This window comes from Schistocerca nitens, chromosome 4 (assembly GCF_023898315.1).
Source record: "Schistocerca nitens isolate TAMUIC-IGC-003100 chromosome 4, iqSchNite1.1, whole genome shotgun sequence".
NCBI lineage: Eukaryota > Metazoa > Arthropoda > Insecta > Orthoptera > Acrididae > Schistocerca > Schistocerca nitens.
In genome coordinates this window covers 555,887,544-555,910,323 of record NC_064617.1, presented here as the reverse complement: position 1 = coordinate 555,910,323, position 22,780 = coordinate 555,887,544, and the positions used below count along the sequence as shown (strand labels likewise).

The following is a 22,780-nucleotide window of genomic DNA, read 5'->3' as shown; positions in this document are numbered from 1 at the left end:
CACAGCATGTGCACCTTGATCTCTGTCGTGCTGTCGGATCCTAGTTTGTTAATGACGTAATTAAAAAAAATTCCCAGCAACCAGTATACAGCGTTATTTTTTACCTCTGGGAAATAGTGTGCTTCAGGTCTGGGTATCAATGACAGCGATATACTCTCAGGGGATGTCCTTGTAATCAGAGCTATTTGCTATCGGATCCACTTCCAACTATTCACGTGACTGTTGCTAGTGTATCTATGAATTCCTCTCAACTAGTTAGCATTGTTGATATAAATTTGTTTCACAGAGTCCGATTGCGTACAGTCTTTCATTTGTGCTAATTAAGCTGTTAAATGACTTGTACAGTGACGTTTTTATATTAGACGTGACCACATTAGAACTAATGTTTCTCCAAATCTCAGGTCAATCAATGTTTAGAAACTGTCGTTCTAGTTTGTTCCTTCCTTCACTTTCCTTTCTTTCCCGCGTTATGGCTCTTGATGTTAAGTGTCATTACTGTCTGATTTCGGCACCTACATAACAGAACTCAACGTAGAAAACCCTCACATGCTGTAAACGACTGTTGATATTCTACACATCAATCGGGGGAAGCAGACTTCAAGGTTTAATTATCTCGATAAGTTTGCTAGTTATGCTTTCTGGAGAGTCTCTTAGTAAATTAACTTGACTTTTGATAAATAGAGCAGAGGCTTTATCAGTTATATCAGTTAGTCCTAGTCCACCATTTTTAAGATCTAAAGTGGCTGCTTTAGCAGGTACTCTGAACGATTCACGTTTCCACAAAACGTTTGTGATTTTGGACATTATTCTCCTCGCTATCATTCTCGGTATTGGAAACAGATGGGCAATATACTAAGCTTTATCGAGGATGCATGAGTTGATATACTTTGTTCTTTGAACTTGGTAAATATAAGGAGTTAAATTCTCTATAATGTCTCCTTGCACCTTATCTGCTGCAGCTTTCCAATATAAAGCCGCCATTTTCATGGGGCCTGCTTTCAGCGTGGACCGAAGTGTTTTATGTTGTCTGACTAATTTTGCCCACTCGACGTTGATATTATCAGAACTTCTGAAATTTAACATCTTACGTTTTTTCCGTTAGCACTGGCTCCAGATGCTCTATAGTACGTATCAATCACTGTTGTTAGCGTGGTTACCTCTTCATTATTCTTTATAATAACCCCTATATCGCCAGCGTAGGCTCTCCTAATTGTTTAATTTCCTGATAACGTTAAGCCTTTTAATCTAGCTTGGACATGTCGGAGGATAGGTTCCAGTGAAGTGGAGAAGAGCGAGATGGACAGAGGACTACCTTGAGGAACACCTCGTTTTCTTTGTATCGGCCTGGATTTTTGATAATCCACCGCTATTTTCGCTTTTATTCCAGTTGCTATGTTCTTTAAGAACTGTATGACGCTACAACTGAAACCTATTTTCTTCAACGTCTGTAGAAGATATTCATGACTGACGACATCAAATGCTTTATAAAAATCTAAAAAAAAATAAAGCACACTTTCGGATTGTTACAGAAGTTATTGCAATGATATCCCTGAATTGTGCTAAATTTTGAGAAATGGTTTTGCCTTGCGTGCATTTCTGATGTTGACTATAACTTTATCTGTTAGGCATGAAATTCTCTTGTTTATTACTCTAGATATTAATTTATAATCAGAATTCAGCAGTGAAATTGGACTAAAATTATTTTAATCCTTGTTTCCATTATTTTTTGGCACAAGAAAAATTTTACTCTCCTTAAGCTCAGCCGGAATCATGCTACCCTGAATAAGCTGATTTACGATGTCCGTGATTTTCACACCCACTATTGGCCAGTAACGGATATAAAACTGTGTTAGCAGACCATCCGGTCGTGGGGATTTTCGGTGGTGAGGCGCACAGTCTCATACACGTCTTCTTCACTGAATGCCTCGAGAAAATTTTCGTTGTCATCATCTGCCAGCTGTGGGGCTAGGGTGTGAAGGAATTCTTCCAAGGATGCATCACTACTTTGATTTATAGAATACAGCTGGCAATAATAGCGATAAATCTCGTCCGTGACATCCTCTTGGGTTCTGAGAATCGTACCGATTTTTGTTCGAATTTCATCAATAAAAGTCCTCCTTCCGTTTTTGGTATGCTTCACTAAATGAAACATGGAAGTATTTTCTTCTTCTTACACCGAATTTGCCTTCGATTTTATTTTCAACCATTCCTTTCACTTTCTCTTGATATTAAGTAACTTGGCTTTGACATTTTTATCCCGTCTGCTATCAGAAGTGAGGAACCAGCTGAAACCTGATCATATAGATCTCTCAAAACGGAATAGTAATTTTCTATAGCGCATTTCATTTCTCTTGCGCTCTTGGCCCTGTATTGAATAAGAACCTTCCTAAACTTTGGCTTCACCATTTTAACCCACCAGTCGATAGCAGTGGTATATCTACGAGTACTTAGGGCACGTAGGCATATTGCCCATGTTTCTTTAATAAGGTCTTCCAAATCAGAATTTACTAACAAGGAACGTTCAAATTCCACTGACTCTTGAATCGGCGAACTGACTGTCTTGTTAGATTTATGCAATCTAAGACACATGAATGGTCTGAAAAGTACGTAGGAATGGTTTCAACTTTTGTCATGGAAGTTTCAAGATTTTTAGGAATATAGAATCTATCAATCCTGCAACGAGATGTTTCCGTGACATAAGTGAACTCAACAGTGGAGGGGTATTTGATTTCCCATATATCCCTTAATTCTAAGCCAGTAACTAGTTGTTTTATTTCACTTGAGAAATTAAAATTAGGTAACTGATCTTTTTGATTGAAAACACAATTAAAATCACATCCAAGTAATAACTGTCTTGGTTTTTCCTTACCAAGTATATCAGTTCATCTTTGAAGAAACGTCACCTGTCAGCTCGGTGAGAACTTCCTGAAGGGTCATACAAGTTGATGATATTCACGTCATAGATATTTAGTCCTATACACCTTCCGGATTCCAGTAGTTCCACCTCACTTACTGGTATCCCTTCCCTCACCAAAACAGCTGTTCCAACACTTGATTCGTAAAACACATTTATGTAACTGACATAATCGGGAATTATTAATCCGACATTAGAAGTTTTTGTAACAGGTCAATATCAATCATAGATTCGTACAAAAATTCCTTAAGTGCCGACAATTTCAAAACGGACGTAATTTCATTTATGTTCATAGTGGTGTCAGAATAAGATTGCGTCATTGCGCTGTCACTACGTAGCTGTATTGATGAACGAATTTGGTTTCCTGTGGTTCGGGATTCAGTTAAACTATTAACAGTTTTCTCGGAAGGCTAAACATGGAACAACAGTTCAATTAGTTTATTAGTTAGTGTCCCGTTTTCTTCTACTTCTGAGGTTTTCTCTTGGACCGCTAGCAGACTGTTTTCCTTGTAAACGTCCTGATTTTTCCTCCGATGATTAGTGTAGCACCGCTTCGTACCGAACATTCTTTGGGCTTGGGTCGCCCTTTCCCTTGGTTACGAGCTATATTCACATTTGACTGCGTTTTTATTTTACTTTGCGGCTCATCTGGAGCAGCAGCAGATGCTTTCACAATTTCTGTTGCTGCCGCCTGCTTTACAGTGTTGACCGTGATTTAATTTTGGCCACCACTTTTTTTTTTTAATATCACTTACTTCCTGATCGAGGGAAATGGAGACGACAGTTTTGCAATCTCTCCCTGAATTTGTTCACTAACAGATAGCTGCTGATCTTTGCAATCAGCTACTTCACCTGTTGTTTCTTGCAAATTAATACTGACTACACCCCCTTCATTTTCTGGTACCGTATATTTATTATCTTTCTGTTCATCAGTTTCCATTCGCATTCTGCCTTCTGGCTCCTCTGACTCCTCATCGCACTGTTTTTGCTTGCGAACTGACGGAGTTGTACAGGTCAGCTCGTCCTCAGAATAGCTATCAGTTGTCTGCAGAGGTCGTTTTGCCGGTTGCATTTCAGTTCCACGAGTAGTGGTAACAGGGTTTTCCTTTGTTGTTAACTGGGAAAATTGACTGTTATCGTGAAGGGGGACATCTGCTTGGCCCGCAGTGTTAACATCCTCAACCAACTGATCCGGCCTATTCTTTGGTAACAGATCATTTGAAGTAAGTTTCTGACGCTGTATCAAATTACTTTTAAGAACAACAGTTCGCCGCGGACATACCTGTCTGTAGCGGTCGGTTTCGTTACATATATGACATGTAACTTCCTGACCTGTATAAACATTTTGTGCCTTATACTCACAAACAGTTATGTGAGACGGAATATTTGTCTTAATGTCCATCACTACACAGCGGACCCCGTTGAAACATGGCAATTTAAAGCGAGACGACCATATTTCATTTGCAATTGATTTAACGTCCCCTCAGTTTGAAAGAGCTTCATTTTAAGATTGAAGGCACCAACGGTTTTGTAATCAATGTCAGCTCTATAGATGAAAACATTACTTTTATAAAAATTTCTATGCACAAAATCTACTTCATAGCCTCACTTTCGTAACACTTTATCAACAGTCGCAGCATTGAACAACTTTACTCAAACAACGAAAATTCTAATTAGTAGCAGCACGACCAAAAGAAAAGATCAGATCACAAGGAATATGAACGAACACGGAGATTAAGGAACGGACAGCACTCGGCGAAGCACGAGTACAGGAATATAAAAACGGAAGTGCAGTGCAACAGTAGTAAACAACGTCTACTCGCTACCGCGGCTGAAACGGAACTGAACTCCTGCTATCTTACACCACGAGCTGCAGACTTAACTGATACAGGATGTGGTTGTGTTCATACGGATCGTTAGGTGAAAACGAAAGTGGATTGGTGGTCTACTGAAGAGTGTACAAAGAAGTTTGAAAAGATAAAAGACTTATTACAAATTACAATAAAGTTAAACCACCCTGACCTCACTGAGAATTTTCACGTAACCATGAATGCTTTCGGATATTGAATATTATCAAAGATTTATGAAGTAAAAGGGTGGGTGGACGAATAGTGAGGGAGACTACTGCTTTTTTTCTGATTTTAAACATAATTCGAAAATTAACCTTTACAGAGAGTTTATAAGCACGTAGCTAGATGTGTACAGGAAAGAACTGCAAACTTTTAAATGGCAAAGTAAAATGTATTCCTATGACGCTGAGAAACAGTCATCACAACTATAATTATAGAAGAAATCAGTCTTTTGTTGGAAAGGGTCACATACTGTAATATTCACAGGTGTCGTGATACAATTTGTGTAAGTAGGGTGTGTTGGGAGATGAGCAGTGAAACTGCTGCATTGTTTTCCTTGGAGAGATTCAGCAAGTTTTCTATGTTATGGGGCTTAGAAATATTCCGGCTGGTGTTGACATCTTAAATGCTACCGAAAGTCATCGGCCTTTGGAATATTACCAAAATCGTTATACCCTAAAATATCTCCTACAGTCGCTGGACTTTTGAAATATTTCTGAAAGTCGTTGGTTATAGTCAGTCAAGGCCATGGATAACTGTGGACTTTGAGGTAATTAGAAGACATACGGCTGTTGAGTGTTTCGTGTGAAGTAGGAATATGACGAAATTTTACATTCGCGCAATGGTTGGTAGCAAAGTGAATTAGTAGCCAAGTAAACTACCTTCCGATTTCTATGTGTTGTTTCTGTTGAGAGGTCAATAAATTCTGTAAATTTTTGATAAATTGTTTTGATCAAAGTATATCCACATCGCTGTATTGTATTAAGAAAATGCATCGATGTTCCAAGGACCAGATGACTTTCACTGATTACGGTGGGCATAAAATTAAACGCAAGCGCCTGGTCTGTAGGCCCCATAGATGACAATGAACGTTACAGGCGTAATAACACACACATCTTAAACTCATAGCAGGAGGTAGAGATGCAATCGATGAAATTCTTAGAAAAGTTGGGCAACGTACTACTTTCTATCACATTCGTCACGCGGAAGAAACACAGCGAGAAAAACGGAGAACGCAGAATGATGAACTCATACGAACGATTACTGGCTGTTGTTCTTCCCACATGCCATACTCGAATGGAACAGGCAAAATATAAAAGCTAGTGTAATGATAAGTACGCTATTCGACAAAGGATGGCTTGCAGAGAGTAGATGTAGATCTTGATAAGACTACGTTATGGTGTGTTGGTGTGATTTTGAATGTAACTGGCTGCTAAAACGACATCGGAACGACATAGTACACTCAAACTCCACAAATTTCACACGATGCTCTCCACATGTAGTGTCTAAACATATGGGGTTTCCGTTTTATATTTCAGATAACATACGCATCACCCACGAAAGGAAAATCCAAACCTGTTCATTAAATGATTTGCCACTCTAATCTCGAAAGCCGCCTTTATTACAGTGTCCCAGAAGTTCGTACTACTCTATTCCATGATTACAGATGAGGCAGTGTTGAGCGATAGTTAATCTAGATGTCTACTCGAGGTGGGTGTAACGTTCGTGTTCTTTACACATTGTTCAATAAATCTTAAAGCCTAAGATGCAACAGACCCCATTCGCATGGTATGAGCTCTACATCCGAAAACAGGCAAAAGTGGCAGATAATTTCATCAACAGGGACAAGTACCTGTGCCGGCCGGTGTGGCCCTGCAGTTGTAGGCGCTTCAGTCTGGAACCGCGTGACCACTGCGGTCGCAGGTTCGAATCCTGCCTCGGGCATGGATGTGTGTGATGCCCTTAGGTTAGTTAGGTTTAAGTAGTTCTAAGTTCTAGGGGACTGATGACGACCGATGTTAAGTCCCATAGTGCTCAGAGCCATTTGAACCATTTGACAAGTACCTTAGCTGCTGTAAAAACGTGGTATTGTAATACTTCACTATCGATTATCGAAGCAAAATCGATATCGGTACCATTACAGGAAATTCTTTGACCCTAAATAAATTGTGTTTCAAGTGAGTTACACGTTTGACATAGTTATGACAGCAGAAAAACATTGCTGATTTCCTGCTGATTCCTTCCGAAATATATTTCAGACTTCCCGCAAGATATCCGCATTTCGTAATTTGAAATCAGTTGAATACTTCATTCCATATTCTGATACGATGCACTGAGTATATGTAGTAACTGAAGGCCGTAATAAGTTCATAGGTTTCACGGGGGACGAACTAAATTGACTAATTTCACTTTCTTGTAACACATTTAAAAAGGAAGCTGTTCTATAATATTCAGATTAAATTGAAAGACTATTTGGAAAAATAACATTTACTCAGCTAGCGCTGGAGAACAGAAAAATCCATTGTTTACACCTACTACTATAATCTAAACGCATTAGCGGAATTAATATTACAAAAATATAAATCATATTATTAAGTTCTCCGTAACTTCGGAACTACAAGAATCTCGCAAAATTTAAGACTAGTTTTGAAATAAACAGGACAGTTACTTTATGATGAGACACAAATTCCCGGATGTTTTAAATTTCGAAAAAAAGTCTGTTGTCTTATTTTGCTAAGACTGCAGACACTTTTGTGGTAATAATAGACTCAACTATGGATGCCGCCACTACATTAATATACATACCAATAAGTTTAATATGTAACAAAACAACTCTTAAGTAAATGCTGGTGTAAATTAAAATAACCTTAGCCTTCAAGAACTTTAGCTCTATTTCCAAATAGAACTTTAGGATTCATTTTGTGACACTACATTCCGCAAACTGGGAAGCACGAGGTTGTCTTTATACTTCAGAGACATCAAGCGATACTTCAGAGCGATTTGATGTGTGCCAAGTTGTCTACAGTACCTTATCATCTCCGATGTCGTCATAAGTGAGTTATTTACGAAAAAAATACTGATCTAGAAGAGGTGTTTTGATTTATCATTATTAACATTTCTCACAGATGCAAAAAAGTGATAGTGCAAGTGAACGTCGGGGCCAGACACCTGATGTCGACCGAAGTCGTTACCTTCTTCACATCCTTCTCCTTCTTCTTGTTCTTCTTTTTCCTCGTCTTCTCATGACATTAGAACCGTGTGTGGGTCTTAGCCTTTTCAACAAGTATCATCCAGTCTGTCCTCTCCAGTGCAGTTCTCCGCCATCCTCTTACACATCACCTGACACTGATGATACCGAAAACTGGATTTGTGGCATGTTACATTGAATGAGTGGTCAGACGTTACTTGTATCGACCTTAAACATAGTAACAGTCCGTATACAGCACTCAGTTTATCTAAATCACGTCAGATATAACTCAATGTACTGTCTTTGCTTACAGGCAAAGTCTTATTAAAATCTTTTCCTTTGTTATGACTTCTCAGAATGCGCGGTATACCTGCGAGATGTTGGAAAGACGGCGTCAACGAAGCAATGGCGGCGAGAGGTCATAATGCAGGAGACTGGAGTGACCGTGAACGATGGAGATTGGGATGTGATAGGCGGCGGCAGCCGTAGAAACGTCGCTCATATACATATGACTTTTCACGTTTTGCAATAGCGTGTCAGTCGTTTCTGCAGCTCTGTAGATTGTTTAATTGTTTCACTGCTCCGGAATAAATTCGCTACTGCAACGCGCAGCTCATACCGTTGCATCATGGAGATGCTCATGCAACTGCAGTAGCAGACTCTACAAGAGATTTCTGCAACATCCATTGAGCCAGAACGACATTTCAGTCGACTGCACGGGTGGACCAGTGTAGCATCTCGTCTGCTCGTAGCTGCACCGGTGTTGTTAATGCACTGAGGTGACAAGTCATAGGATACCTGCTAATATCGCGCCGGACCTTCTTTTGCCAGGCGTAACGACGCAACTCGACGTGGCATGAACTTAACAAGTAGTTGGAGGTTCCGTACAGAAATATTGATCCATGCTGCCACTATAGCCGTCCATAATTGCGGAAGTGCAGCCGGTGTTGGATGTTGTGCACAGACTGACCTCTCGATTATATCACATAAATGTTCGATGGGTAGTCAAATCATTCACTCAAATTGTCCAGAATATTCTTAAAACCAATAGCGAACAATTTCGGCCCAGTGAGATGGCGCAATGTCACTCATAAAAAATTCCATCGTTGTTTGGTAATATGAAGTCCAGGAATGGCAGTAAATGGTCTCCACGTAGACGAACATAAGCATTTACAGTCAATGATCGCATCACTTTGACCAGAGAACAGCCCACAACATTATGGATCCACCGACAGTGGCACAGAGCTTTGTTGACAGCTTGGGTCCATGGCTCAGGGTTTGAGAGTGGCACTGACCCCCCCCCCCCCCTACCACCACCATTAGCTCTTTACACAACAAATCGGGACGCGTCGGAACAGTCCACGGTTTCCCAGTCGCCTAGGATCGTCGTGCTGTTCGCAAAGGCACTTCCGTCAGCAGCCACACCCCATTAACGCCAAATTTCGCTGCACCGCCTTCTGGATACGTTCGTCGTACGTCCCACCTTGATTTCTGATGTCATTTCACGCTGTGTAGGTTGTCTGTTAACACTGAAAACTGTACGTAAACGCCGCTGCTCTCAGTCATTAAGTGAAGGCTGTCAGCCACTGCGATGTACTTGGTGAGAAGTAGTGCCTGAAAGATGGTATTCTCGGAGCACTCCTGATACTGTGGATCTCGGAATACAGAATTCCCTAATGATTTCCGAAATGTAAAGTCACATGCGTCTAGCTCCAACTACCGTTCCGCGTTCAAAGTCTGTTAATTCCCGTCGTGAGGCCCACAATCACGTCGAAATCTTTTCACATGAATCACCCGAGTACAAATGATAGTTCCTCCAATGCACTGTCTTTGGTGCCTTGTTTACGCGATGATACCGCTATCCCATGACTTTAGTCAGCTCAGTATACTTCCACCAGGGCGAGCGATTTGCCTATATGCTGAAGAAGTTATCTACAGCACCATACGGGTGTATACAGCGTTGTGTCGGTTAAACTCGATAGGCGGTACGTCTTTCCTACAAAAACTTAGAGAACACGCGTGTACGTGAAGAGAAATTCAAGAACTGCTATTCAGATGTGTGCAAATGCTGGACATTTTACTTATATTGCGATCATGTGGAGTGGATTATATAATTCTAAATATAGCTACAGCAAAGCTGTGCAAACTTTGCAGTTCCAACATTTTCTTTCACATGAATTTTAAACACAGAAATGTACGAACCTCTCCCTGCCCTCTATGCGCAGCAAGTACGAGCGCCGTGTGACCCGATTGGTCCTTTTTTTCGATTTTGGCTCCAGCTTCCAGCAAGATACGCGCACCTTCTACATAGAATTCTTCTGCTGCGAGGTGCAGAGCTGTCGAGCCCTGTTTGTCTTTGATCGACACCTTGTGGCCAGCGGCGATCAGCGCTTTGATTACCTAGAAACGAATAATGAACAAAAACATGTTAACATTATCATACTTATTGTAAAACTTACAAGTGTACAGTATCCTCATATTGGCAATGACTGAAATTCATACTCATACTGGCGATGACTGAAATACGATATATAACTGAAAGCTGAACGTTGATATAGTCTGTACAGTCGAAACAATAAGCTCCCACATTTTCCCGTGAACATGGTAGCAGTTGCTGGCCACTATTAAGAAATGTCTTCCATTGTCGTTACAAGTAGGAAATTCACTGTGACAAAGACGGCACAGCTGTGCGACAAGCACATGGTCACAGCGGAAGTGAAGGACGCGGAGACAAGTAGTAAGCATGTACACGAAGTATTCTCATCCCACCGCACATTATGTAGATATACTCAGGGCGGTTACTAGATAGGGGCAAGGTGCGTGTCTCCTCGTGGCCACAGACGCGAATGCAAAACCCTCTGTGTGGCACAGTGGGTATACTAACTAGCAAAGTGAGATACCAGAGGATGCAGTACAGGAAATGGACTTCATTGTTTTAAATATAGGAAGGCAGCAGAGTATATTGACGGACGAGCGGGTGTAGCTACCAACATAGATGCCACTTTAGCAAATCGCATAGCAGCAGCTACGATTAATAGTTTGCAAGTGCTTCAGTACCTAACATCTAGTGACCATAATGAAATTGTCATCAAAATGGGAAAAGACAATAACACAGGAAGCCAAGCATAGGAAACCAGAACTGGGACAGTCATCAGGAACCGGATGGGGCAGGCTTAGTTATCAACTTTGCAGCATTTCCAATCGAGCCCTTTCCGATACATATAGACTTGGGTGCGCAGCTACTAACTGAACTCTTGAAAAGAGCACAGGACATTTACATTCCTATGAAAAACGTAAATAGTCAAGCTACAATCACTTGGAGCCCAGCAGTGTCCACGCTCAAGAGAACGGTAAGATAGAGAAGAACAGCTTACCACTGTTCTCTAGGGCAATCAGATTGCCTTGCTAGATTCCATGAATACAGATCAATTAAGATGCGCTACGAAACTTTGTTTCGGGAAACTAAAAGCATACACTGGGAGAAATTTCTGCAAAGGCAACTACAGTTTCACATATGGTGAATTTATTGACGGAAATGGTTAAGGGACGTACTATCATATCTAGAATTCCTGTGGAGGAAAGCTCAGTGACGGCTGGATGGAGGGAATCAGCAGAACATCTGCCAACCGCCCTACTTCCTGATGATAACAGACACAGACGCTGAAATACAGGTTGTTCTCGTTGTGGTCTTCAGTCCTGAGAGTGGTTTGATGCAGGTCTCCATGCTACCCTATCCTGTGCAAGGTTCTTCCAGTACCTACTGCAACCTACATCCTTCAGAATCTGTTTAGTGTATTCCTCTCTTGGTCTCCCTCTACGATTTTTATCCTCCACGCTTCCCTCCAGTACCAAATTGGTGATCCCTTGTTTCCTTATGCTCTCCCTGAAACTCTTTACAACCTCTGGTTCTTTCAGTTTATCCAGGTCCCATCTCCTTAAATTCCCACCTTTTTGCATTTTCTTCAGTTTTAATCTACAGTTCATAACCAATAAATTGTGGTCAGAGTCCACATCTGCCCTGAAAATGTCTTAAAATTTAAAATCTGGTTCCTAAATCTCTGTCTTACCAGTAAATAATCTATCTGAAACCTTTTAGTATCTCCAGGGTTCTTCCATGCATACAACCTTCTTTCATGTACAACTTACAAATGAACTAGGTAAATAATATGACAGTCAGGCACTGGTGATACCTTTCCTCAAGAAGAAGTTACTGTCGCAATTTTCAAGCTCAAAACTGGAAGGGCACCTGGCCCGGAAGGCGTCTACCCAGAGGTCGTGCGGATGGTAGGTCCACTGATAGTGCCATATCTGACAGCATTACTCAACGAGGCGCTGCTGATAGGTGGGATCCCAGTGATTTGGAAACACCTTTGCCTACTTTTCCTAAGTTGGCACAATTTCTTGTGATTTGCCGCTGTACTGCGTGGTGTGGCTCGCTGGTGGCTCAGTGTTTATCTGCCAGTGCAGAGGACTGTGAGAGGAGACACAAGCCTTGATGGTGCTGGTTGGTTGCCAGTAGTAGTTGTTGTTCTTGTCTTCAGTCCAGAGACTGGTTTGATGCAGCTGTCCATACTACTCTATCCTGTGCAAGCTTCTTCATCTCCCAGTACTTACTGCAACCTACATCCTTCTGAATCTGCTTAGTGTATTCATCTCTTGGTCTCCCTCAACGATTTTTACCCTCCACGCTGCCCTCCAATTTGTGATCCCTTGATGCCTCAGAACATGTCCTACCAACTGGTCCCTTCTTCTAGTCAAGTTGTGTCACAAACTCCTCTTCTCCCGAATTCTATTCAATTCCTCCTCATTAGTTACGTGATCTACCCATCTATTCTTCAGCATTCTTCTGTAGCACCACATTTCGAAAGCTTCTATTCTCTTCCTGTCAAAACTATTGATCGTCCATGTTTCACTTCCATACATTCTTAAACTCCATACAAATACTTTCAGAAACGACTTCCAGAAACTTAAATCTAAGCTCGATGTTAATAAATTTCTCTTCTTCAGAAACGCTTTCCTTGCCATTGCCAGTCTTCATTTTATATCCTCTCTACTTCGACCATCATCAGTTATTTTGCTCCCCAAATAGCAAAATTCATTTACTACTTTAAGTGTCTCATTTCCTAATCTAATTCCCTCAGCTTCACCCGACTTAATTCGGCTACATTCCATTATCCTCGCTTTGCTTTTGTTGATGTTCATCTTATATCCTCCTTTCAAGACAATGTCCATTCCGTTCAACTGCTCTACCAAGTCCTTTGTTGTCTCTGACAGAATTACAATGTCATCGGCGAACCTCAAAGTTTTTATTTCTTCTCCATGGACATTAATACCTACTCCGAATTTTTCTTTCGTTTCATTTACTGCTTGCTCAATATACACATTCAAAGCATCGGGGAGAGGCTACAACCCTGTCTCACTCCCTTCCCAACCACTGCTTCCGTTTCATGTCCCTCGACTCTTATAACTGCCATCTGGTTTCTGTACAAATTGTAAATAGCCTTTCGCTCCCTGTATTTTACCCCTGCCACTTTTAGAATTTGAAAAAGAGTATTCCAGTCAACATTGTCAAAAGCTTTCTCTAAGTCTACAAATACTAGAAATGTAGGTTTGCCTTTCCTTAATCTATTTTGTAAGATACGTCGTAGGGTCAGTATTGCCTCACGTGTTCTCACATTTCTGCGGAATCCAAACTGATCTTCGCCGAGGTCGGCTTCTACCAGTTTTTCCATTCGTCTGTAAAGAATTCGCGTTAGTATTTTGCAGCTGTGACTTATTACACTGGTAGTTCCGTAATTTTCACATCTGTCAACACCTGCTTTCTTCGGGATTTGAATTATTATGTTCTTATTGAAGTCTGAGAGTATTTCGCCTGTCTCATACATCTTGCTCACCAGATGGTAGAGTTTTGTCAGGACTGGCTCTCACAAGGCCGTCAGTAGTTCCAATGGAATGTTGTCTACTCCCGGGGCCTTGTTTCAACTCAGGTCTTTCAGTGCTCTGTCAAACTCTTCACGCAGCATCGTATCTCCCACCTCATCCTCATCCACATCCTCCTCCATTTCCACAATATTGTCCTCAAGTACATCGTCCTTGTATAGACCCTCTATATACCCCTTCCACCTTTCTGCTTTCCCTTCTTTGCTTAGAACTGGGTTTCCATCTGAGCTCTTGATATTCATACAAGTGGCTCTCATTTCTCCAAATGTCTCTTTAATTTTCCTGTAGGCAGTATCTATCTTACCCCTAGTGAGATAAGCCTCTACATCCTTACATTTGTCCTCTAGTTCATCCCTGCTTAGCCATTTTGCACTTCCTGTCGATCTCATTTTTGAGACGTTTGTATTCCCTTTTGCCTGCTTCATTTACTGCGTTTTTATATTTTCTCCTTTCATCAATTAAATTTAATATTTCTTCTGTTACCCGAGGATTTCTACTAGCTCTCGTCTTTTTACCTACTTGGTACTTTGCTGCCTTCACTACTTCATTCCTCAGAGCTACTCATTCTTCTTCTACTGTACTTCTTTCCCCCATTCCTGTCAATTGTTCCCTTGTGCTCTCCCTGAAACTCTCTGCAACCTCTGGTTCTTTCAGTTTATCCAGGTTCCATCTCCTTAAATTTCCACCTTTTTGCAGTTTCTTCAGTTTTAATCTACAGTTCATAACCAATAGATTGTGGTCAGAGTCCACATCTGCCCATGAAAATGTCTTACAATTTAAAACCTGGTTCCTAAATCTTTGTCCTACCACTATATAATCTATCTGATACCTTGTAGTATCTCCTTCTTTTATGATTCTTGAACCAAGTGTTAGCTATGATTAAGTTATGCTCTGTGCAAAATTCTACCAGAGGGCTTCCTCTTTCATTTCTCTCCCCCAATCCATATTCACCCACTATATTTCCTTCTCCCCCTTTCCCTACTGTCGAATTCCAGCCACCCATGACTATAAAATTTTCGTCTCCCTTCCACTACCTGAATAATTTCTTTTATCTCATCATACATTGCATCAATTTCTTCATGATCTGCAGAGCTAGTTGGCATACAAACTAGTACTACTGTAGTAGGCATGGGCTTCGTGTCTATCTTGGCCACAATAATGCGTTCACTATGCTGTTGGTTGTAGCTTACCCGCACTCCTATTTTTTTATTCATTATTAAACCTACTCCTGCATTACCCCTATTTGATTTTGTATTTGTAACCCTGTATTCACCTGACCATAAGTCTTGTTCCTCCTGCCACCGAACTTCACTAATTCCCACTATATCTAACTTTAACCTATCCATTTCCCTTTTTAAACTTTCTAACCTACCTGCCCGATTAAGGGATCTGACATTCCACGCTCCGATCCGTAGAATGCCAGTTTTCTTTCTCCTGATAACGACGTGCTCTTGAGTAGTCCCCACCCGGAGATCCGAATGGGGGACTATTTTACCTCCGGAATATTTTACCCAAGAGGACGCCATACAGTAAAGCTGCATTCCCTCGGGAAAAATTACGGCTGTAGTTTCCCCTTGCTTTCAGCCGTTCGCAGTACCAGCACAGCAAGGCCGTTTTGGTTGGTGTTGCAAGGCCAGATCAGTCAATCATCCAGACTGTTGCCCCTGCAACTACTGAAAAGGCTGCTGCCCCTCTTCAGGAACCACACGTTTGTCTGGCCTCATAACAGATACCCCTCCGTTGTGGTTGCACCTACGGTACGGCCATCTGTATCGCTGAGGCACGCAAGCCTCCCTACCAACGGCAAGTTCCATGGTTCATGGGAGGTGCCAGTAGTAGTATGGCTATAAGACGAGAGCGCGTATGTTTGTGTGAAGTCGCCCGCACGCAGGGCAGTTATTGTCAACCTGCTAAGCTGAGTAGTTCCTTACAAGTCAGACACACAGACTTACACTATCTCAATGATGTATATAAGCCAAGACTATGCCAAGCTGCGTTATATTTTTAACAGATACTGTAATCTGGGATTTGCTGAACTGACATTATCTAACAGCTACCCACAGACAGTCTAACATTAGATTGTATGTAACTGATGGTGTGAGGTGCGTTCCCAGCATATGTTAGATTTGCTGCTTAGGATGCAGATGTTTATTACCAGTTGGAATGTTGATATGCTAACCGTTTTTATTTCTAAGATGGACGATGCTGTTATACTGGTTGTACGCACCATAAGTAGCTTACTTTATTGATAGAGTGACACTTCTCTGTTTCTATTACTGAGATGTTTCATATTAGATTTTGTGGTATTTTCTTGTGGCTTGCTCGTACACGTGCGGATGTGGACAATGGTTTCTATACCAGGGTGCTTTTTTATGGCAGTTTTCAAAAGGTAGACACCATTTGTTCCTCAACAGCGAAGCTAACGTTCTTAATTGTTACAGTACTTGCTTTTTTAGACTGAAAATATTTCTAAATTTGCTTCACATGGACTAGTTTGCTAATGCTGTTGCAGTTTTAATTATGATGTAAGTTGATTTAATTTTTAAAGAAAATTTCAGACCCAAGATCGCATTGTGTAATTTATTCCCAATGTCCGGTTTCAACAGTTCTAATAGCCATTTCCTGATCTTTAAAAAACGTCCTGTTCCATGATTATGTCACACACACTATATTGACATGATAGTGGGTATTATGTAGCACGTTCTACAGGTTCGTTAAACATAAAAATAAAAACCGATTTGTTACAAAAATGATTTCTTTTTTCTTTTGTGGCAAATCGCTTTTTACGTTATGAGCAAGCCTGTGTGGGATGTGCTACAGAATATACCCTTTAATTTCAACGTGGTATGTGGGATACACGTATAACAACAAGATTTTTAACGATCAGAAGATGTCCGATTTAACTGTTGAAACAGGTCGTTGGAAACAAATGAATGTGATCCTGGTTATTAAATTTTCTTCAGAGTATTTACAGATCTCTCCTTCCTATTTCAAATTATGGGAAATTTTAATCGATTTAATTTTTATTTAAACTGATTCTTTTAATAATAATAATTAATTGCTGCGTTAATATTTGATCTCGGAAAAATTCTGTTTGTGAATCCGTTGGTTGTATTCGGTTAGTCTGATGAAGTCAGCTCTGCATTTGTATCACACTATTCATTCATATTATCAATAAATGTGTGGATAGTGTACTGGTAACTCAAACCCAATCTGTCGATTCCACCCTTCCCTTCTGAGAACCCAACTGCACTTAACAAAGTGTACTAGATTGTACTACATTGATTGAGGAACGGTGGATATTTTCTGGGTTAAGATAGTTTTCGGCGTTGTTTTTTCTAGTTAGATGTTTTTTCAGAGCGTCTGGTGATGCAAAGCATCCGTATTCCCTGAGAAGGGAAGAGAGAATATCTGGATTACAGAGAAGAGTATAATTGAAAGGTACTGTCCGGGAGTTGGTTGAAAAGGTAAGCCAAAATAGTCGCTGCCAGCTACTCATCGGATCACGAACCTAGTGAGGCGATATTGGCGGCAGCCGCAATTTATGCTGCGTTTGAAGGAATATAAGAATTTATGGATTGTGAGGATAATATACTCCCAGTCAGCTACCAAAAAAGCAGGTCCGTTTTAACCATTACATTGGTCGAATGAGTGGTCTGTTTGATGTGAACAAGAAACGGGAACAATTCTTAGGAACTTAGTGTAGCATTGTCACCGAATGGTTCCAGAACCGTAATAGAATAGCGAATGATTTTAGTAGTGAACAGAAAGATCGTAATAGTGAGGCTGGACGGAGGGTCTTTGTTGCTCTGTTTACAAAGCGGGCAACTCATTACAGAATTTTCTGAATAGATGTTTTCGTTTATGTTCCAACTCAAGTGACCATGCGGTTGCAATTAAGTATTTTACGGCTGAGTTTCAGAATATATAACTGGCCATTAAAATGAATGATTTAGAAGAGTTACCATTAATTCTTGTAAACGTCAACGATGATTTACTTGGAAAAGAATTGCAGGTCATACTGGAAGAAAACAGCTGGAAATAATTTCGGCCAAGAATTTACCGAATGATTCCTCCAAGAACTATGCAGGAGTTAATCTATTGGCAGTATGATAGTGATCAGGTGATCCGCAAATCATAAATTATGCGGAGCGAGCTACATCTACATACACACTCTGTAAGTCACTGTGCAAGCCGTTGCTTACTTTAATCATAAATATGTATAAATATGTGTTGGAGTGATGCTAAATGTTATTATTTTTACGAAAAAGATAATTTAATCTCGAAGTGCGTTAGTGTGGGCACAAACATAAGCTGCCGCATATCAACAGACATGCACCAAATGTCACTGTCAGGGAACTGAGAAGAGCTGACGTCACTCTTCAGAAGGCTCTGTGCCATCTCGGCCTTCTTATTGTGAATCTCTAAATGCACCTGTGACTGCGGTCAACCTGCTTTTGCTTCAGTGTTCAGTAGGTAACACGTCTTGCTGGTATCTTTCCTAGGTCTGTGGAAGGAAAGGTTGGGAAATTCTTTCAGAAAGACTAAGATAAAAATAGGAACATATGGTGCTTACCGGAAACAAGTTTCTAAAGTGGGAGTACATTCTTGAAATATTCAGGTTATGACTGGGGTATTCTTTGCTTGATCTTGCTCGGCTATAGTAGCTAACTTCTTGGGGAAAGAAATTTATGTGCTGTTTTATATACATTTTGTCTTTGTTGCTGTATTGTGATTGTGCGTGTCTTGTTCTGCGGTCGATTAATGTTCTCTCTCCAAGATTTTTCTTCTTAGTAACTATGTCCCGTCTTTTCTTTCCAACAGCAAAAATGTTCATAAAATTGGTTTAGGAAACTGCAACTAAATTCCCTGCGTCATTTGAAACAGAATATCGAATTGTACCCTGCCGGCGACTTCCAGCGGAATTATCATAGGTTCCATGCCGACGACGCCGTACTGGTGTGACACTAAGATGGCCCATCAAGAAGGTTCCTTGTGTTGAGTAGTCTTGCTTAGAAATTAGAAAACAAATCTATTTTCAATGCAGGCGTCAGCTCACTTCACCTTATCTACATTTGTATAGTATCTAAAAGAAAAGAAACGTTATGTTTTCTGTAGCGGACACTGGAAATAAGTAGACATTCAACAGCAATCATTCCTTAGGTAGATTTCACAGCCAGTGAAGGGCTTAAAATCGTACCTGTCGTGAGGGACGCTTCTTAGTTGGTATACCTGTCTTTTGTGTGTGTGTTTCATACTTTAAACCTTTCGTCTGTAATTTCTTCTATTCATCTCTGAATGATCCACTACCATTTTTCCTCCGTCTTCTGCTGATGTGGCTTTCATCGGCCGTTACTTAATAGATGGAGGTCACATCTGAACAAAATGATTCAAAGATAACAAGTAGGTCCCCCGCTCCCCCCCCCCCCCCCCTCGCTCTATGTGACACGGTACAATCCAGCATCACCAGTCTTTAGCGGTCTAACTCTGATGGTGAGGCAATAAATTTATCCACAGGACAATGACACTGCGTCACTGTAATACACTTTGGAGGTGTGACGGTTGGACTTGGAGTCCCCGTACCACCCTCCACCGGTGACAGTACGACGTCAGGCAGAAAAAAGTAGCCCGACTTGGGCACGTAGGGTGAGAAAGCATTGGATGTAGAGTGGGGGGCTAGTCTCGCTGAAGGATGTAGCCGCGGTGGGCGCGCCATGTCTGTCGCTAGCCAAGATCTGTATCTCAGTCATGATGGTTAAAGGAACCGGATGTCGATGCCAGCGGCGTGGAAGTGTGGTCCCAACGTGGCGTAACCCATGGACTGTGTCCTGCATGACTTCCACTTTCTCATAGAGCCGCCGCTCGTTATTGCGTATGATCGTCTTTAGGGGGACGATATTCGCTTCCTCATAGAGAGTCACAATTCTCATGAGTGCTGGGGCGTGCAGCCTCCTACGGAGAACCTTGCTCTGTAGGCGCTTCAACGTTCCCATCCTGGTGACACTAATCGTGGCCCATGCAGCGGAGCCATACGTAAGGGAAGGGAGGATAACTGCTTGGTAGATGCGGAGTTTGATATGTAGGTGAAGTTCCTTACTGCGGAAGCCGGGGTACAAATCCCAGGTCAGCTTTTGCTGCTTGGTGGCGACATACTCTGCATGACAGTGGAATAGCAACTTGCGGTCCATCCGGACCACTAAATAGGGGGTCGTTGTGCACCAGGGCACCTGCACACCTGCAATCGAAATATTGCGGCGGAGGACCTGGCGCCGTTTCGTGATATAGACTGCCGTAGTTTTGGCGGCATAAAGAGCAATTTCGTTTTTCCGGCCCCAAGTGATGGTCACGTCCACCTGTCGATGGAGGCGGGCGACGTCGGCGTCAGTGATACGCCCAGTGGTGTATAGTGCTGTGTCGTCAGCATATTCTGCCAGGTGGCACTCCGGGAAGACCGGCATATCATTAACATGGATATTAAAAGAACAGGAGACAACACCGAGCCTTGCTGAGTGCCCGCCGAAAATTGTCGAATGCCGGAACGTATTCCCCATTGAGCCACAAGGAAAGTCCTAGCGCAAAGGAAGTCATCCACAATCTTGAGACAGATATCCGGTATAGGGGTCTGTGTCATCATCTTGTGCACTAGGTTGTCGTGCCAGATCTTATCGTAGGCATTCTGCAAGTCCACAAAAACGGCAGCTGTCGACTTGGCGGTGTTGAAGGCTTTGCTGACGTGTTCAGTGGTTCGTAGGACCTGAAGTTCAGAATGGAGATGCGTAGTAAATCCCAACTGTTGAAGTCGGATCATCCCAGCAGCCGCCAGAGGTTGGGAAAGTAGGTGGGGGATTAGAGATTCAAGGATCTTCGTCATGGTGTTTAAGAGGTTGATAGGCCTGCTGTTGGTGGGGACCGCAGGGTCCTTGAACCGCTTGGAGATTACCATCAGCTTGGCTTGCTTCCACACGGTGGGAACGGGGGGGGGGGGCGGGGGGGGGGGTGAGGAACCAGACGTGAGGCAACAATTTAAAATCTTAATGAACAAAAGGAGAGGCGTAAGCAGAAGGTGGCAAAATTTAAAATTCTATCCAATCTATGGGCTGACTGGCCACGTTTCCATGGTATGATCCGTTGGACTTCTGCCATGGAAGTAAGGTGGCGGCCACACAGAGGTGGACGGTTGAGGGAGCGGCAACAGCTGTCAGGACATGGTGTTCGTCCTGTAGTTCGTCCAGGGAAAGGTCTTGGACAAGGGGATGGGTTTGGGCCTCGAACACGTCCACCAACGTTTCCACAATTTGGAGGATATCATACGGCAAGCCCGCTACCATGAGAATAGGATGGGCAGTCGCCAGCATAGAACGTCGCAGGGCGCGAATGACAGTCCAATCAGACTTAAGGTGTAGGAGGAAAGCGGACATCCTGTCCTTCCATTGTTCGGACCTCCAGTCAGTGAGCCGACGGCTGAATTGACGTTGGAGGTGCCTCATTTGGTGTTTGTCCTGAGGATCGTGAAACTGCTTCCACCACCGGCAGTAGCAGTTCTTTTGCACCTTCAGCTCCTGTAACAGAGGAGGCAAATCGTTCTGGGGGTTAAAGGCCGAGGTGCAGTGGAGGTGGAGAGTTTCACTGTTTTCTGTATTTTGGCGGTCAGGTAATCCATGGCATGGACTACATTGGTGCTGTCCAGTCCACGCCGCGCTTAGTTGTGTTATTAAGTACCCTGGCGAACTTGCCCCAGTCGGTAACAGTGGAACGAATATCAGATGAAAGAGCAGTATCAGTGCGAAGCTGGAGAACTGGGTCATGGTCGGAGGTCAGTTCATGGAGAATTTCCAGTGAAAACTGAGTGGTCAGGTCACATTTTTGAATATGGCCACATCCAGAACGTCTGGCTGACAGTTGTAATGAATTGGTATGTGGGTAGGTTCATGGGGGCCATAGAATTACAACGCTAAAGTTTCCTCCAAGTCAACGAGGAGTCAGCCTTTCGGGTTAGAGACCCGAGAATGCCAAGCCAGGTGCTTGGCACTGAGATCTGCCCCTGCGATGAGCCTGTCGAAGGCGGTCAACGTGTGAAGGTCTGCTTCAAGCCATTACTTGTTTGGGCTCGAGTATGCTGCTGCAATGGCAATGGTAAAGGCACCATGGTGTGTGGAGATGGTAACCGCTGTTGCCTGTATGTGTTTCAGTGGGTGGAGAATCTCTTGGGTTTGAACAAGATCATTATTGAGGAACACAGCTGTACCTCCACCATGGCAGTCAAGATGGTCAGCGCAGTAACACACCATGTTGCCAAGGTGGAAAACGTCCACCAGTTTGAGGTGTGCTTGTGACCAGTAAAATATCCACACATGGTCATGGAGGAAGGCGTTCAACTCCATCTTCAACTGTTTTATGCCATTGGCATTAAAGATGCAAATCAGAAGATACTGAGGGGGCTTGTGGGGATGAGGTGCCAACTATTTGACTATGCCCTTCCACTAAGGTGATGGATGGCCTTGGAGAGCCCGTCCTCGGACCGACGGATTTTGCGGGCAGTGTCACGAATAACAGCCCAGATGAGGCGTTTCATGACAAAGGAGATGACCTGGAGGATTTCGCGCATGTCCTCCGGAAATGACGTATCAGCCTTCGCCACTGAGGGAGGGTCCCAGGTGGGCTGCTTGCCCTGGGATAGTAGTAGGCAGAGTGTGGGTAGGGGCAGAGGGCTGAGATACGACCGCACGTGTGCTAGAGGGGGCTGCAGCTGACTCCTGTAGTTGGTGAGCAGTAGAAGCCATCATGGAATATGGACAGTGAGGAGGAGACCGGGCTGCAGCAGCACAGGATTCCGTGGTAGTCTGAGCAGAAGAGGGGCACATGTGACACAGAAACGTCAGTGTCCTTAGT

The 22,780-nt window shown here is 42.5% G+C and overlaps 1 protein-coding gene across 2 annotated transcripts in view; it reads right to left on the bottom strand.

Moving 5' to 3' along the window:
- The window catches only part of LOC126253205 (uncharacterized), a 599,715-nt gene that overhangs the window by 108,695 nt on the left and 468,240 nt on the right, over nt 1–22,780 (bottom strand). The window contains exon 18 of one of the 2 annotated variants that reach the window (XM_049954381.1): nt 10,154–10,351. The exons of the other annotated variant lie outside the window; for it this stretch is intronic. Coding sequence (XP_049810338.1) covers nt 10,154–10,351 — 198 coding nt within the window. The remainder of the gene's footprint in view (nt 1–10,153; nt 10,352–22,780) is intronic. 2 annotated transcript variants of the gene reach the window in all.